This window comes from Sus scrofa, chromosome 2 (assembly GCF_000003025.6).
Source record: "Sus scrofa isolate TJ Tabasco breed Duroc chromosome 2, Sscrofa11.1, whole genome shotgun sequence".
Lineage (NCBI taxonomy): Eukaryota > Metazoa > Chordata > Mammalia > Artiodactyla > Suidae > Sus > Sus scrofa.
The window spans coordinates 59343515-59359986 of record NC_010444.4 but is presented as its reverse complement, the minus strand read 5'-3'; the positions used below and the strand labels follow the sequence as shown (position 1 = coordinate 59359986).

General features: G+C 55.5%; 1 protein-coding gene across 2 annotated transcripts in view; it reads right to left on the bottom strand.

Moving 5' to 3' along the window:
* Nucleotides 1-16472, bottom strand: part of ELL (elongation factor for RNA polymerase II) — an 82823-nt gene continuing 66351 nt past the window's right edge. For both annotated transcript variants that reach the window (XM_021083507.1, XM_021083508.1), the window contains 7 exons: nt 16234-16358; nt 10304-10400; nt 8319-8793; nt 4318-4384; nt 3989-4160; nt 2840-2884; nt 1-2112 (listed from right to left, as the gene is read on the bottom strand). In XM_021083507.1, the coding sequence (XP_020939166.1) occupies nt 1996-2112; nt 2840-2884; nt 3989-4160; nt 4318-4384; nt 8319-8793; nt 10304-10400; nt 16234-16358 (1098 nt within the window). In that variant the 3' untranslated portion in view covers nt 1-1995. The remainder of the gene's footprint in view (nt 2113-2839; nt 2885-3988; nt 4161-4317; nt 4385-8318; nt 8794-10303; nt 10401-16233; nt 16359-16472) is intronic.

Below are 16472 nucleotides of genomic sequence, written 5' to 3'. Positions count from 1 at the left end.
ATAGGTTCAGTTCAGTGAAATTTATTGTAGGTTGAAAAAAAAATCAGCATTCACCTGTTTAGTGTACAAAAAGGACACTAGATCTTTTAAGAAAATATCAGGGAACTGAAGATGCAGATGCCTTTCAATTGTAACATTTTGGCAAAAGGGAAAAGTTCTTGTAAACACCAACTCCATGGCTCAAAATAGTTTTTCTCCACAGTACAATATTAAAAGAAAAAAAACCAGTATCAATAAGTTAGACCATATTTAATCAGCTATAACCTTTGTCCATCAACCCCCCCCAAGCACAAAACTTTTCTTAGCTTCAAATTCCTTAAAAGGAGGAAAAAAGCAAAACAAAACAAGGAGGAAATTCAACTGAGAGTCCCTTGAACTGGATCCCAGGGCCAAAGACATGTCAGCCCTCCAGGGTGGGGCCCCTGAGTGATCCCCTTTCACCTGAGTCTGCACGTCCGGCCCAGTACGAGATGGCCATCTGCAGAACGTGGGGTTCCAGGGACTACTCAGCCCTTCCCCTACTCCATCCCAAGTGAAAAACAAAACAACAGCTATTGAAACATAGAGGGTCAGCTTTCTTGGTGCTCTGGCACCCCAGGGTTCCACACACACTTTGGGGTAGAGTGAGGTTGGCACGATGCAGGTGCGCCTGCTCTTTGGAGACACCCCCCACAGCTTAGAAAAATAGACGTGTCTACATGAGCACTTCCACTCTCCCTGCCTACTGCTGGTGGCAGCAACCCCCTCTTTGACTCCTGGGCTATGGGTCGCAGCCACTCCCACTGCCTTTCCCAGTCGTGGCTTTGCTGAACAAGGCTCTGGATTCACATGAACGCACACTTTAGACCCCACCATGCCCTTGGTGGGGCCCCTCACACACACAAACACACGCGTACCCCCCGTGACGCTCTGGGGGGCATTAGACTAGGCACAGTGACTAAGCAGCAATTGGGGTGTCCTTGGGCCAGCGCCCCCAAGATCAGGCGCCTTTTCTGAGCTCACTCTTGGGGCCCCCCAGCTCCATCAACCCCCAGCCCCTCCCTGAGTGCAAACCCCGTGGTGGCTCTGCAAAGACGGCCCCAGGACCCACGAGTGGGCTGAGGAGTGGAGCGAGGTCAACAGCGTGGAGACCACTTGGTCTCAACAGTGCGAAATGAAGAGCAGCAGCGAAAGGGAGAATGAAAACGACAGTAAAATAAAATCCAACACTCTTGCTGCAGAATCCGGGCAACAAGCACAGAAACTCCCAGTGACCCCCAACAGCTGAGGGCCTGGAATAGCAGGGCGGGCCAACGGCTCCCAGCAGCTGCTTCCCGGCCAGCTGGAGCTTTCCAAATAGGGCTGCGGGGGGTCGGGGTCGCATTGCCCACCAGCCCCCTGAGAGCCAGGGAGGGAGAAGCGGGGTCCGCCCCCCCCCCCCCCCCGGCCAGAGTCTCTCCTGGGAGCTCTCAGAAACAATGCTGCACTTCCCAAGGGCATCTGTAATACTGCAGAAAGGACACAGGGCAGCGTCTAGACCCTGGGTGTCCAAGGAAGGGAGGCATAGGTTTAGAAAAAAGATGCTTTCTCTTTCGTACAAAAATAGACTCAAGTCTCATAAGCAGTAGCTAAAAGTGGCTGTCTTTGTATAAAACTAGAAAAGGCAGGCGGGCCAGCCTCAGAGTCTTTCAGGAAGCTGATGCCCCTTGCAGGGTGGCTGGAGAGGAGGCGGGCTTCTTGGGGAACACATCTGGGTGGGGGCCCCGGAGGAGCTGGATACCCCACCTGGACCTGTGTGACCTGTGGGTGCCAGGGCTGCAGGGGCTCCCCTGAAAGCCGGCGTTGCTGGCTCAGATGAATGCATCTTCCTCATGTTTATTTTTTTTTTTAAAGAAATCTCTTTTTTCCTTGTCGTTAGCTCCCCCTTGCCCCCAGCTCCCCCATCATCCAGAACAGTCAGCGGGTGGCGAGGTGGCCTGGCTGGCCGAGTGGGACCTCCTGCTCCATGGCTTCAGACTAAGGCCAGGCCTGCAGCTGCCGCTGGTCATACTCAGCGATGAGCCTCTTGATGTGGGCCAGCTTGCTGTGCAGGTACTCACAGCGGTGCTTCTCCTGGCTGTAGTTGGTGTTGGTCTGTAAGAGAGTGGCCAAGGTGAGCCTCATGCACAGGGCCGAGAGCCCAACCCGAACTGGAGCCGCCCCACTTGGCTGCCCCAGGTTCCCACTCCCCTGGTGTGCAGAGCAGAGCCCTCTGTGCCATGACAGGGACCCCTGCTCTGGGCTCCACTAGAGGAAACATGGTCATGGCCAGGGTGAGAGGCAGAGGCAAGAGAGGCCATGAAGCTTTCACACTGGGCTGGGGCCTGGCTGGCACACGGGCTGACACACGACCAACCACGTGGCCTTCAGGAGCAAGACCTGCTATGATGGAACCACATCACAGGAGACTGCTGGGAAGCCTGAGGCCAAGGACTGGGTGCTCCCAGGAGTGGGGGCAGTCCTCCTGGACTAGAAGCTGAGGACTCAGAAGGTGTCAGGCTAGGGGTGGGGAACTTTGGTTCGTCCCCTGGCCCTTTGAGGTGTTGGAAAGGGCCTCGGGGCTGCACCCACCAAGCAGTGGCAGAGCCAGGGGGGTGCCAGGATACCCAGTGAGGGAGTGTGCCGAAGCTCAGAGGACAGGCTCAGCTTCTCAGCTATAAACAGGGGCAGGGGCTACTCTGAGGGCTGAGAGCAGCCCAGCGAGGCCGGCCCACCCTCCCTCTCTTCCTCTCTCCCTCTCCCAAACTTTGGAGCCACTCCCCTTGAAACTGCTGCTTCTGACCCCACCCCACCCCACCCTACCCCTACAATGGAGACTCACCTTTTTGATTTTTCGATATTCCTGCAAAATCTGCCCACGAGTAGTCTGGAGGAAAAACAAAGGAGAAAACGAACAATGCATCACTTGCAGGACACCCCAACCTACTGCCCCTTCTCCCTGATAACCTATGACCTGTACAGTCACCGCCTGCTTGGGGACAATGGCCTCAGCATGGCGTGATGGCGTGAGGGAGTACAGAGGAGGGGCAGGCTGGGGGATGAGCGAGGCAGGAGGTGGGGGAGGAAGCTGGGCCAGGGGAGCGAGGGGCAGGGGCCCAGTCTCAGGGAGAGGTATGAGGCCGCATGGTGGGAGGGGCAGATTGGTCAGAGCCCTGGCAGGAAGCAAAGAGCAGGCATTATGGTCTCCTTCTCTCACACCCAGCTGGCCTGTCCACTGTGCAAGGCCAAGCAGAGAGGCCCTCAGCACCCAGGGAGTGTCCCTGTGGTGGCTGCAGGGAGAAAGGAGGACAGGGATGCCCTAGGGGCTTGTCTGTCCTAGACCCTCAGAACCCCACTCCTCTTCCAGTCACTGGCAGTCTCCTCTGGAAACCACCAGGGAAGACAGACCCCGACACCCTGAAGAATCAGGGCCAGCCTGTAGTCAGGTAACCAGCTCTGAAAGGTGGCACAAAGGGGAAGCTGGCGGCCCAGGGCTTGTGACCAAGCCCCTACAGTGAGCTGCCACACGGAATGGCTTGGGGAACCCCAGGCCAGAGGAAGAGAGTTGGGGGCGGGAGGACTGCAGGGAGCCTCCATCCCTTTCCACTTCCCACTGTGACTCTGACCACTCTGATGGACTGTGGGATGTGGCCTGGCCCTGCTCCCTCCTGCCTGGGGGGCTGATTCTCCTGCGACGTGGGTAGTGGGCCGTAGAGAGAACCCCAGGCACGAGGCGCCCTCAGAGGTGGGGGTGCATGCCCCCCCACCCACACTGGTCCCTGGCCCTCTCCGCTGCCCAAAACACCTCCCCCACCTGACTGGCCTCACCGCTGAGGAGCCCCAGGGACGGCCCTAAACCCATGGGGTGGGAAAGAGAGGCTGGCAGGGCCCTCAGCCCAGAATACAACGGAATGTGTCCAAGGACACCAGCACCAAGCAGGGCCGTCAGATGTGCAGCACGGTGACAGGGCCACGGCCAGGGGCTCTATACCTCGTACTCCTCGGAGCCCTGGGAGAGCTGCCGGAGCTGGGCATCGAGCTGCGTGAAGCGCCGTGTGATCTGCTCAATGCGGGCATGCAGGTCTCGGTACTCGCTATACTCGGCGTTGAAGTCATTCTTGTAGCTCTGGCGCTGCTCTGAGGAGGAGATGGTGGCGTATTTTCTGGGGAGACAGAGGAGAGGGGCTCAGGGGGCTGCTGCAGAGAGCCCCAGGGCACTTGAACAACCTGGGCACACACACACACACACTCACTCACTCTTGCTAACCTGCACTGCAGGGGTGTGGAGGGAGAGGAGCAGCTGGCAAGGGAAGTACTCACAGCAAGTAGTCAGGCGTCTCCGAGGTCGACGTGGGGACACTTGAGCTGCTGCAAGTCCCATTTAAACCTACAAAGAGCAGATGCACACCTTCTGAGTCCACAGCTTAGTGACCACAGCAAGCTCTGCAGAAGATTCATGCTTTGTTGTCTGAAGGCTGTGGAGGGGAGGCTGTGTGGAGACAGCTGCTGAGGCCCTGCAGCTTGGGCAAAGGAGGCGTGAGCCACGGGCAGGCATTGTCTGGCCACCTCCAGGGCCCCCTTGGAGCTGGGAGTACCTTCAGCCCGTGGGAGAGGTGGCAAGTCATCATGGTTTGTGTCTCCAGAGCAGAGGCATGCAGAGCCCAGATGGCATGATGGGTGTGTTTCTGGCAGGCCCCCAAAAGGATGGACAAATTCATTGCAGGGCTAAAGCCTGGGCAACCTGTCCAGAGCCTCTGCTCCCTCCGCTGACCTCATATAAAAGGCCACTAAGCTGAAAACCAGTGACCCATGGTCAACTGAGTCTCTGGGACATCCAGGTCTCTGGCCCTACAGGACAAAGACAGACAGCCACCAGGGAAAGCCCAACCTCCTGCCCAGCCTCTCCCTGAGGATGGAGTTGCAAGCCCTGTAGGCTCTGGTCCCTGGTCTGAGTCCCTCAGATCCTCCCGTTGTTCCCACCAGACTTGGAACTACAGGAGGGTCAACCCCAGAACAGGGCTGGGCTGGAGGCTTAAGAGCCTGGGGACTGTAACACAAGACTGTCCACGGTGTTCAAAGACTGCCCAGAGGAATTCTGCCCGTTGTGGCAGAGTGGAAACGAACCTGACTAGCATCCATGAGGATGTGGGTTTGATCCCTGGCCTCGATCAGTGGGTCGGGGATCTGGCGTTGCCGTGAGCTGTGGTGTAGGTCACAGATGTGGCTGGGATATGGCATTGCTGTGGCTGTGGCATAGGCCAGCAGCTACAGTTTTGATTCAACCCCTGGCCTGGGAACCTCCATGTGCCACAGATGCGGCCCTAAAAAGCGAAGGAAAAAAAAAAATCCTGCCGGGGCTTCAGTCACCCAAACCTATGATCTAGTCCTTTCCCCTGGGGAATTCTTCCATATGACCTTTTGTCCCAACATAAAAGCGACTTTATCATTAGCAGCATATCCTGAGTACACATTTTTGTGTCCCTCTCAGAGGAGAGCAGCCCTTGCAGCAGATCAGCAGTTTGCAGAGAGAGCCCTTGTGTGTTTTATCCTCAGGCACGAGGCAGGATTCCCACCAGTGGGTGGAGCACAACCTTCCCACGACCCCACCCGGTGACATCTTTGAAGAGGCCGCAGCCTCCCTGGGATGCAACCTGAGGGTTTGGTCCATACTCCCACCATCCGCCCCCCACACAGGGCAGGCTTCCTGGGGTGTTTTGCCTTGAGGCTCGGGTTCAGATCAACCTGGCACCCAACCAGGTTGGGTGGCAAACCCCTGTGGCCCCTATGCCTGCTCCAGCAGTGGCTGCCTGAGCCCAGCCGCCCCTGTACCAGCTGAGATGGTTCCCACCTCCATCCCTCTCCTCCACTAGCCTCTCCTGTCCCTCATGGGGCAGGGGGTGAGGGGACCCAGGTCTGAATGCCATTGAGTCGGGGTGCCCTGGTCTCTACACAGGGGACCATGGAAGAGCTAACTTGAGCTCGGCCTGGCTGAGCCCAAGCCCCCAACCCAGCCTGCCAGCCTTTCCAGGAAGGCACCCTTTGGCCATAAGAAGGGTTCACAGTCTGAGCAAGTCAAGGCCAGGGACGCAGGTGGGCACAGGGGGACAGTGTCATGCAGAAGAGTAGGTTAAATCGATGCCTGTCCCTCTGTCCCATAGGAAGCTTCCTCAGGTGCTGACCTGGAACCCTCTCCAGCGAGTCTTGGGGAACACAGAGAACAGTGCTGTTGATAAGGGGAGGAGGTAACTCCCCCTGTGAGCCTGGGCCGGGGGGCGGGGAAGCAGTCAAGTGGGAGCTTGGGAGGCAGGGGGCCTTGTGCCCACTCATGATCATTATCATTTGAGCCACCTGAGAGGCCAGTTAAGATGGGGCACCCAACACCTGACCCAGCTTTTGGTGCCTCAGTTGTCCTTTTCTTTTTCCTTGGCACCTAGACTCACTGGTTTGCCTGATCCCAAACCTCACTTTCTTCCTTCGGCCTGGGGACAAGCTGCCAGGGGCTGATGCATGCAGGGCAGGATCCAAAGCTATCTGAGCCCTGCGTGAGGCTGGCTTGGACAGCGATTCATGGCCCATCTGATGCCTGGCCCCACAGTCCTCCTCCACAGGGCCCTACCAGAAGCAGGCGGGGTCTTGCTGTCTTCCACCATGTGAGACAAAACATGCTACCTGGCCACTCAGGGCCTGTCCCCCGGAGCAGGACTTGGATCAGAGGGTGTGTGCTCAGGGAACCTGGCTGCCTTCTCCCCCTCAGCCCTCCCATGTGCACTGGGAAGCCTAGCCCACAGCAGGACTGGGGGAACCCAGAGGACTGATGAAACTGAACTGTCTCCGCTGGACCAACCCACAACCCTGCAGTTCCAGGGCCTGCCCTCCAGCCACAGAGGGAGGGGCCAGCACGGCCTTTCCGGAAGATAGTTGAGCGACAAGTTAAGAAGCCTTAAGGAGAAAGGGGCTCCACCCCTGATCCAGGAATGCCCCCTGCTGGGGATCCTCCCAAGAAAATAAACTGAAAGCCCAGGCTGCCCCACGCCCAATGCCACACGCAGCAGCCGAAGCCCCCTTGCCCCTGGCTGGCGTGGCTGAACCTTTGTGGCTATGGCATACTGATTCGGTTCATCTCTGTGAAAGGAAAATCACAACGGAGTCAGTACCGCTGAGAGCTCTCTTAAAATGGAGCTGGAAGGCCATTAAGGAAGTATGACTTGTGCACACATCTCAAGCCTGGATGGAATCTGACCTTCTGAGCTGATCAAGTCATCTGCCAGAAACTCCTGACAGCCTATTTACTTATCAGACCCCTACTCTAAAAACACTGATGACAGTCTACTTATTGGACCCCTACCCTAAAACAAATATTTTCTGATTGCGTCAGGGTCAATCACCATTCTCACTAGACAACTTCTAACAAACTCCTGGCTTTTTGTCTTTACAAGCCCAACTCTTTCTTTTCCCCAGAACACTCTTTCAGAGTTACCTGAATCTGTTTTCCCCAATTTATAATTCTTAAGGCCCCAAATAAACCATTTTCTTATCTGCAGCCTCTTATTTTGGGGGTTGATAGTAGCCAAAAGGGTGCTCAGCTCAGGGCCCTGGGGCAGCCCAGGCTCTGGGGGTGATGACCCCACCACCACCACCATTCTACACTATCCCTGGGCCTCCCCAGTGCTCAAGGCCCCATGGAGGTTTCCCTGCTCAGCTTGCATCCCTCATCCTGGGGCTGCAACCCCAGGTCTCTCCACTGCCAGCTTCCCCACAGGCTGCAAGATCTTGATCTCGCTCTTCCTACCTGCTGTTCTACGGACAGTCTTCCACTTCCTTGTGGTCCTGCCTCCTAAGCCCTTTCTCCACAGGAAATGTTGGCTCAGAGGCGACACCAGGCCTCTGGTGATCCAGTGGTTGCCACCCCCTCCCTGTCAGGCCCTGTCCCCCACTGCCTTCCCTGAGCCCCAGCCCCGCCCCATTCCCCCTCAGTGTCTGGGACCTCCCTGCAGCCAGCACTGTGGCCTGGCACTTGTTCCTCTCCTTGTGTTGTCCCCTCCCAGGAGCCTCAGCCCTTGGCCCTCAGGGCTGGTCTGGCACACAGCAGCACTGCAGGAGGCTCTGGGAACAACACTGCCAGGGCATTCACAAATGAGCCGCTGTGAGGACGTGGAGTGTCAAGGGGCCTAATGGGCAGGGTGAGCCAAAGGGGGAATTTGTAGGGCAGTGTGGCCCCTCAGCACACTGTGGAGTGAGGGTGGACAGGGGGCCAGCACTCAAGCTCTTGGAGACACCCTCCTGCAGAGCCCCCTGCCCTAGGCCTGCTTCTTGGCACCTACCTGGGGCGACCGACGGGGCTTCAAGGGGGCCTGGCGTATGGTCTGGCGGCCGGACCTGGTGCCTGTCCTCAGCTGCCCTCTCCTTGTCTTTGTGCTTCTTGGACTTCTTCTTGGACTTGCCATGTAAGGAGCTGCCGTGGGGCCTGCTGGGCTGGGCACAGTCCATCAGCAGAGGCAGGCTGAGGTGTGCAGTAGGGGCTGGGGCAGCCATTTCCCCATGCTCGCAGTCCCGGCCACTGTGGCCCAGGTCGTTGCTGACGTCAGCCAGGGGGTCATGGGACCGTGGGGGCTCCAGCCGCAAGGGCAGATGAGGGTCCGTGCCAGCCAGTGGGCCTGGGGTGGGCAGCAGGGCCTCGCGGCTGTGGGGCAGGCTCAGCTTCCCATTGACTGTGGGCTGAGCTCTCTGGGTGAAGTGCGATATCCTGGGTTTCTTGTTGGCCAGAGGGTCAATGAAATCAGAAGGCTGCGGCCGTTTCTGTGAAGAAGGGAATGAATTTCAGAGGGGAGCCTATGCCCAGCATTACTAGTGTCCCCTGGGGAGAGAAGGGCAACAATAGGCCAACCTTGAGCTGAACCAGGCCATGCAGTCCCAGGCACTGAGGAAACCTACAGCCTGCATGCAAAGCCCACTCTGACCACACGGGGGCGCGCGAACACCAGCCAGGCCCAGGATGTCCAGTGCTCTGCAAAGCTGGCCTGCCTAGGGGGGCTCTCAGCTGGGCCCAGAGGCCACCAGAGTGAAGGAGAAGCAGTCAGTGGACCTGGTTCCAGCCCGTAAGGGCCAACTCTGGGAATTAGTCTAAAACACCATTGTGCTCAGAACTCCCACTGCAGTGCAGCAGTTAAGGATCAGATGTTGTCTCTATGGAGGGATGGGTTCAATCTCTGGCCCAGCACACTGAGTTTAGGATCTGGCACTGCCACAGCTGTGGCACAGGTTGAAGCTGCGGCTTGGACTTGATCCCTGGCCCAGGAACTTCCATATGCCTCAGGTGCAGTGAACGAAGAAAAGAAAGAAAGAAGAAAGCAAAAAACATCCCTGTGTTCAGCATCTTCCCTAGGAAGGAAAAAGTGACAGAGTTTGAATGACAAAGGGCAGCCCCACAGGCCAGGACCATAACCCCTAGGCCCCTGACTACCTGTATCCCCATGACAAGCCGGTGACATGGTGCGGGCCTCATCCCCATTTCACAGATGAGAAGACTGAGACCCGTGAGGCAAGGACAGACCACAGGAATGGAGCCAGGATTGAACCAGGTGGCCAAGGCCCAGGGAAGAAGCAGAAGGGAGAAAGAGGGTGAACGGTCAGGCACAGGACCAGAAGGCGGCAGTAGGAATGCCAGTGAAATGGGGCCCTCTCCCTCCAACAATGACCCGAGTCACAGCATGCACAAGGAGCCACGGACCCAGGCAGGGTACCTGCAGGGCAGAGGAGGTGGGAGAGAGGAGGAGGGCTGGCCTAGCGGGGGCCAGGGACATGGGACTCAAAAGTCAGAGCGTGCAGGTGGGTGGGGATAGCTTTCCCCCAACAGCTCAAGCAAGGGTAAGGGAGTACTGCTGAAGCCCAAACCCCCCACAGTGATGCTGTACCCTGAGTCCTTCCCAACTACCGACTACCGCTCATGGAGCCCTCCTGGGCACTGGCCAGGCTGTAGCTACACACTTAATTTTACAACAGCCTTAGGAAGCAGCAGCATCCACCATGCGGAGAAAGCACAAGGCTCAGTGAGGTCTGGCAGCCACCCCGCCCTCAGGTGCACTACCACAGGTATCCCAAGGAACCATACCCAGGTCCCAGGCCCAGGATCCCCAGCCTGGTGGGGAAGCCAGACAGCTGCTCACCCATTCAAGAAAACTTGCCAGCCCTGAGCTGAAGGCCCAACAGGCTCCCAGCACCAAGGTTTTGGATCAGGCCTACTGGCTCTGGGTGAGACCTGCCCTCCCTCATCACAACCTGCTGTCACAGCCACACCTGTCACTCCTACCTGAGGAGGTGAGGCTGAGCTCCCATGGTCGCCTGGAGGGCTGTTGGCAGCAAGGTCTCCAGGGAGGCCGCCTGTGCTCTGTGACTGGCACAGCTTCCTGAAAAGAAAAAGCAGGGTAGGTTGGAGGGCTCCACAGCAGTGCCCCACCCATGCCCAGTGTTTTGGGGAAGGCCTGCCTCCCAGCCAAACCAGAGCAGAACTGAGGGCAATGGGTACACCAGGGCCTGGCAGGCAGCAAGTAGCCTGAACACATCTTGTCTGGGGAGCATCCACAGTGGCCCTGTGGCCAGGGCCTCAGCCTCACTGCCAGAAGGACCGTCCCACTGGGTGTCCTGCACCCAGAGGAGGGTCAGACGATCACCCACTCATCTAGACTCCCATTACTGTGGAGACCAGGGACCTAGGTAAAACTGACCAGACATCCAAGATCCATGCTGCGCCCTTGTGAGAGCTGAAGACACTGGGGTGCAGACCCCAACTTTTAAAAACAACTGTTCATCTTGCAGTTCCCGTCGTGGCGCAGTGGTTAACAAATCCGACTAGGAACCATGAGGTTGCGGGTTCGGTCCCTGCCCTTGCTCAGTGGGTTAACGATCCGGCGTTGCCGTGATCTGTGGTGTAGGTTGCAGACGCGGCTCGGATCCCGCGTTGCTGTGGCTCTGGCGTAGGCCGGTGGCTACAGCTCCGATTCAACCCCTAGCCTGGGAACCTCCATATGACGTGTAAGCTGCCCGAAGAAACAGCAAAAAGACAAAAAAAAAAAAAAAAAAAAAAAAAAAAACTGTTCATCTTAATACTAATACTCGCTGCAAAAACAGAGAACACAGAAGAGGACTGAGATGCCCTGGTCTGCTGCAGGAGGGCCTCCCAGATTCAGCACCCATCTTCCAGGGAGCCTAGACCACAGCGCTTCCAGGGATCCCAGGGGCCCGGACCACTCCATTGGGACCTGAGCACAACAATGTAGCCAGGGAAGTTCGCACTGTGGCTCAAGCGGGAACAAATCTGACTAGAATCCATGAAGATGCAGGTTCGATCCCTGGCCTAGCTCAGTGGGTTAAGGATCCAGCGCTGCCATGAGCTGTGGTGTATGTAGGTCACAGACAAAGCTCGGGTCTGGTGTTGCTATGGCTGTGATGTAGGCTGGTGGCTATGACTCCAATTCAATCCCTAGCCTGGGAATCTCCATATACCACAGGTGTGGCCCTAAAAAGACAAAAAAAAAAAAAAAAAAAAAGAGACAGACAGAAACATCCCAGTGCTTGATGGGTAAATGAAGGCACCAACAGTCAACCTGGCTAGGGGCGTGGGGGGGGGATGGGGAGGGAGGGGGTGCTTTTTCTGATTAGTCCCTCGTACTCCCAGAGGCTGTGAGTCTCAATGGAACCCAAGCAGCTGGTCTGGTGCTATGCATAGTGCCGGGGGGCGGGCAGTGGGGGGAGGCTGCCACGCCCTGCAAGGAAGCTCAGCTGAGGTCTGGAGCTGTGTCTGCGCTGCTCTACTAGCAACAAGCAGAGCCCATCTCTCTGACCAAGAGCCATACTTCAGACTCCTGCTGCTGTCCCCTCCACGATGGCCTGAAATGCAAGAAGAGCCACAAGAAAAGTGCCCAAAACACACAGGCACTTAGGGCAACACAATCCTTGAGGCCAAGGGTGAGCAGGGCAAGTCTGCTGTCCAGCCACATGGAAGAGTGCCCAGTTAAAGACAAAACCAGGTGTTTATGTCCACTCTTTTCAAGCCTCTGTTACAAATGTATACAAGAGAAAAGGAAAAAGAGAGCAATGATATTTAACACTAAAAGCAAAAGTATAAGTGGTGACTGTCCTATAGGATTCAAGAATACTGAGTCTCAGGCAGCAGAACCCCATGGGCCTGGGGTGGGCACCTCAGGGACCGCCTTAGAGGGCCCCTGCCAGGCTGTCCCCACGCAGCCCTGCTCTGAGTCCCGGCCTGCTATGGGGCAGCGAGGAAGGGAGCGCATGGCATGTTCAGGAGCGAAGGAGCCCAGACAGCCAGGAGCCTACTCGGGCCACATGGGATGGACAGAGATGTGGCCTCGGGAGAAAAAGAAAGAGAGGGCCCCACAGGGCATTCGGAGATGTATTGGCATTGTCCTGAGGAGGCTGAGCTGCCTCTGGGAAAGTCCTGAAGGGGCTGCACCTGGGCTCCCAGCAACAAATGTCAGATCCCCAAACAGACAAACAAGAAAAGGCTTTTGAGAAGAAAGAGACTCTGCAAGGGGACGAAAACGTGAAATCTATAAGAAAAACACCAGCCATACTGTGAATAAATGTTGTGGATATTATGAGTTAAAAAAAAAAAAAAGAAAGAAAGAAGAAAAATACCAGCCATAATAGCCTTAGATAAGGAACTTAAATACACCTTTCTCCACAAAAGCACATGAAAAGATGCTCAACATCATTACTCATCCAGGGAGACACAAATCAAACCACAATAAGATACCAACTTCACATCTGCTACGATGGCTAGAATTTTTTAAAAGATGGAAACTTAATGAGAGTTGACAAGGATGTGGAAAAACCAACATATTTGTGGGCTGCTGGTGTGAATGTAAAATGATGCAGCCAATGAGGAAGAGAGTTTGGCAGTTCTTCAGAAAGTTAAACATAGCATTACCACATGGCCCAGCAATTCCACTCCTTGGTATATATCTGAGAGAACCGGAAATCTATGTCAGTTATATTTGTGTCCTCATACACGAATGTTCGTGGCAGCACTAGTCATAATCACAAAAAGGTGGAAACAATCCAAGTGTCCACTGACAGATAAATGAATAAACAAAAGGAGGCATACCCACACACAACAGAATACTACCTGGCCTTAAAAAGGAACAAAGCTCTGACATGTGCTGTGTGGATGAACCCTGAAAACAATACTGAGTGAAAGAAGCCAGACACAAAGGCCACATGTACATGATCCCATTTACATGAAATGTCCAGAACAGGCAAATCCATCAAGACAGGAAACAGATCGGTGGCTGCCAGGGGCTGGGAGAGGGAGAAAGTTAAACATAGAGGGGGAAGGGACTGCTAATGCGGGGTTTCATTTTTGGGTAAATGCTCTGGAAATATACAGGAGTGGTGGCTACAGCTTGGGAATTAGAAATAATGGCAAAAAACGAGACAGATAGAAGAAGTTGAAGAAATCTCCCAAAAATAGAGAAGAAGAAAAAAACCATCAATGAGGAAGACAACAGTGGATGGTGCAGGAACCCAGCCCGGAGGGGTAGGATTAGAGGAGGCTCAAGGGAAGACAGCGAGGCCTCTCCACGACTACACACGGGATGGGGAAGAAGGACGAGGCAAGTTTCAGTCAGAGAGGGCCATGGTGTCTGCCCCAGAGCACTTGCCAGGCCATTCTGTGACCATGCAGATGTACACAAGGCTGGGTCAGGAACCTCTAGGCTTCCCCAGGGCCAGGCCTTCAAAGTAGAGGAAAAGTTCCTTCCAATCTGGAAGATCAGACTTGGCCAACTGCCAACTCAGTGAGATAGCCATGCAGGTATGAAGATGTGGTGAATGGACCCCTCAATACCCTCTCCTCAGAGAGGCTCCAAATGCTGCGTCCCTTCCAGACCAGGGCAGAATCACAGACCCAGGAACAGGAGGACCAGCAAGGGAGGGGGGCCACTCCCAGGGGAACCTGTGGAACCCCAGATCCCTTGAAAGTGGCAAGACAGAGGGACAACGAGAGGGAGCCTGGGGCTGAGCATGAAGGACAGAGAACACTGAACAGAGAAAGTAACAACACAGCCAAGCAGTTACCAATTCCCAGGAAAGCAAGATGTGTGTGAGATGGTACCAAGATGTTCAGTGACTCCGCCTAGGACAGGCCAGGCCTGAGCAGCTACACACACACACACACACACACACACGGACACAGACACAGACACAGACAAGGACATGGACACTAAAAGCAGAGGAAGTATCCAAGTAAACAGCTGAGATGCTGGGAGTGGGTGTCTGTGCAGAGCAAAGTCACAGGGGCCCAGGCAGACCCTGGAAGCAGGAGCGTGCTTAACTCAGGTATGAGTTTAGAGCAAGCTGCAGTCCCTAGGGTGACACTGGTCCCCACTCCCTGCCTCTAACAAAAGAATCATGCAAGACCCTTTTTTTCCTTCTTCCCACGAGGCCACAGCTTCAAGAGCTGCCATCAATGGTGCTTTCTTCAGGGAGGGAACCTAAATAAGAAAAAAAAAAAAAAAGCTGTGCAGAGGGAAGCTTGGGATAGCCTTCTCTGTGGTTGCAGGTGTCAGGGATGTTGACCCTGACCTCTGCACGTCAATCAGTTCAAGCTTCCAAGAGCAGCTGGTGCTGTCAGTGTCCTGGGCAGTTTTGGGCAATGCCAATACCACGGCCGGCCCATGCAGACAGAGAGAAGAGCTCAGAGATGGCCCAGAGCAAAACTGAGGAGGAAACATGAGCCTGGCATTGTACTGAGCTCCAGCACTCACATCCCTAGGAACTTCCCACCTGACACCCCTCCCCTCAAGATTCAGCTCAGGCACTGTTTAGTACAGACTACACCCACCCACATGCACACGGGCTGCTTGCTCTTGGCCATGCTGCTTCCCAGGAGCTCCAAGAGGCCAAGGCCCACAGGGTCTGAGCTCAGTGGGCACTAAGAGAGAGCTCTGAAGGAAGGGCAAATAGGAACAGCCTCACAGTGCCCCATGTGCCCCTCACCTCAAAGCACTTCATAGATGGAAACACCTGCAGCAGGAGGTGATAGCGCCTACCTGAGATGTGTTTTGCTGGGGCAACAGAGCACCCCCAGACAGGGGACTTGAGGGGGACCATCTCTTCTCAGCCTCCCTGAGCACCCAGAGACTTCCCAACAGCCAGAGCAGTAACCCTGGCACAGCAGGTGAATGCCCCCAACAGGGCCAAAGGGGAACTCAGGGTTCACCTAGAGGGGCCCCAACTTGGCTCAACTTCCCAGATGCAATTACTGCTTTAAAGAGCTAAACTTGGAGTTCCCGTCGTGGCTCAGTGGTTAACGAATCCGACTAGGAACCATGAGGTTGCGGGTTTGATCCCTGGCCCTGCTTGGTGGGTTAAGGATCCGGCATTGCCATGAGCTGTGGTGTAGAGTGCAGACACGGCTCGGAACTGGCTTTGCGGTGGCTGTGGTGTAGGCCAGCGGCTACAGCTCCGATTGGACCCCTACCCTGGAAACCTCCATATGCTGCGGGAGTGCCCCGAGAAAAAGCAAAAAGACAAAAATTTTAAAAATGAAAATAAAAAAGAGCTAAACTTAAAAAAACCCAAAAAAACTTCATAAATAACTCCAAGTCCCTGAGAGATCACTTAAGGACTAATTAGCATATCAAGCTGCTCCGAACAGGCGCTTCGCAGCCAGTGCTCCCAAGCCAGGCATCAACTGAGAAGGAAATCATTAACTGCCTGCCTGAGCCAGGGGCCTACTTAACCACTTCTCCCCTGAGCCACCACGGCCACTCCTGACCGCAGGTCCCAATTAATCAGAGAGGGGATGTGTTTAATTAATGCTGCTTAATTGTGTCTTCAGGGAGTTTTGTTTCGCTCTTGTTTCTCTTTGCTTCATGTTCTTTTTAAGGAGCCTGGCCTGCAGCAGAAGCCTATGCAGATGTGCAGGTTTTGGAAGGAAGCTTGTCAGGAAGAGAAGGAGGGAGCAGCAGGAACCGGCTGGGTGGACAGAGGCCTTCTGTGCTGGCACTCTGGTGTTTAAGACAGCAACTCATGCTCTCCACCCCGCTCACCAAGGACTGGCCTTTCACCCACAGAGGTGGCTATGGGCCACCATGGCAGTCTCTAGAGGTCCCTCCATTCTGCCTGCCAGCCCTGATGCCTTCAGGGCCAGATGAGGCCCCAGCCTCCTTAGGATGACGTCTTCCCTAGGCCCAGGGGGTGGGGAGGCAGTGTTACCGGATGAGCATCCGCTTCAGCAACTGCTGGTCCCCCTCTGAGTAACCGGGCCAGTCCTTCTGCACATCCTTGTACACACAGTCCTTCAGTGTCCACGTGCCATCCTTGGCATTCACGTTGGCCACCTACAAGACAGAGCCAGTGTCACCTCATGTGAAGCCCAAGAGAGGTAGACGTTCCTGAAAGCATTTGATGCAGGGGAAGTGGAGACAGACAGGAAAGAAGAAAGAGAATAGTAG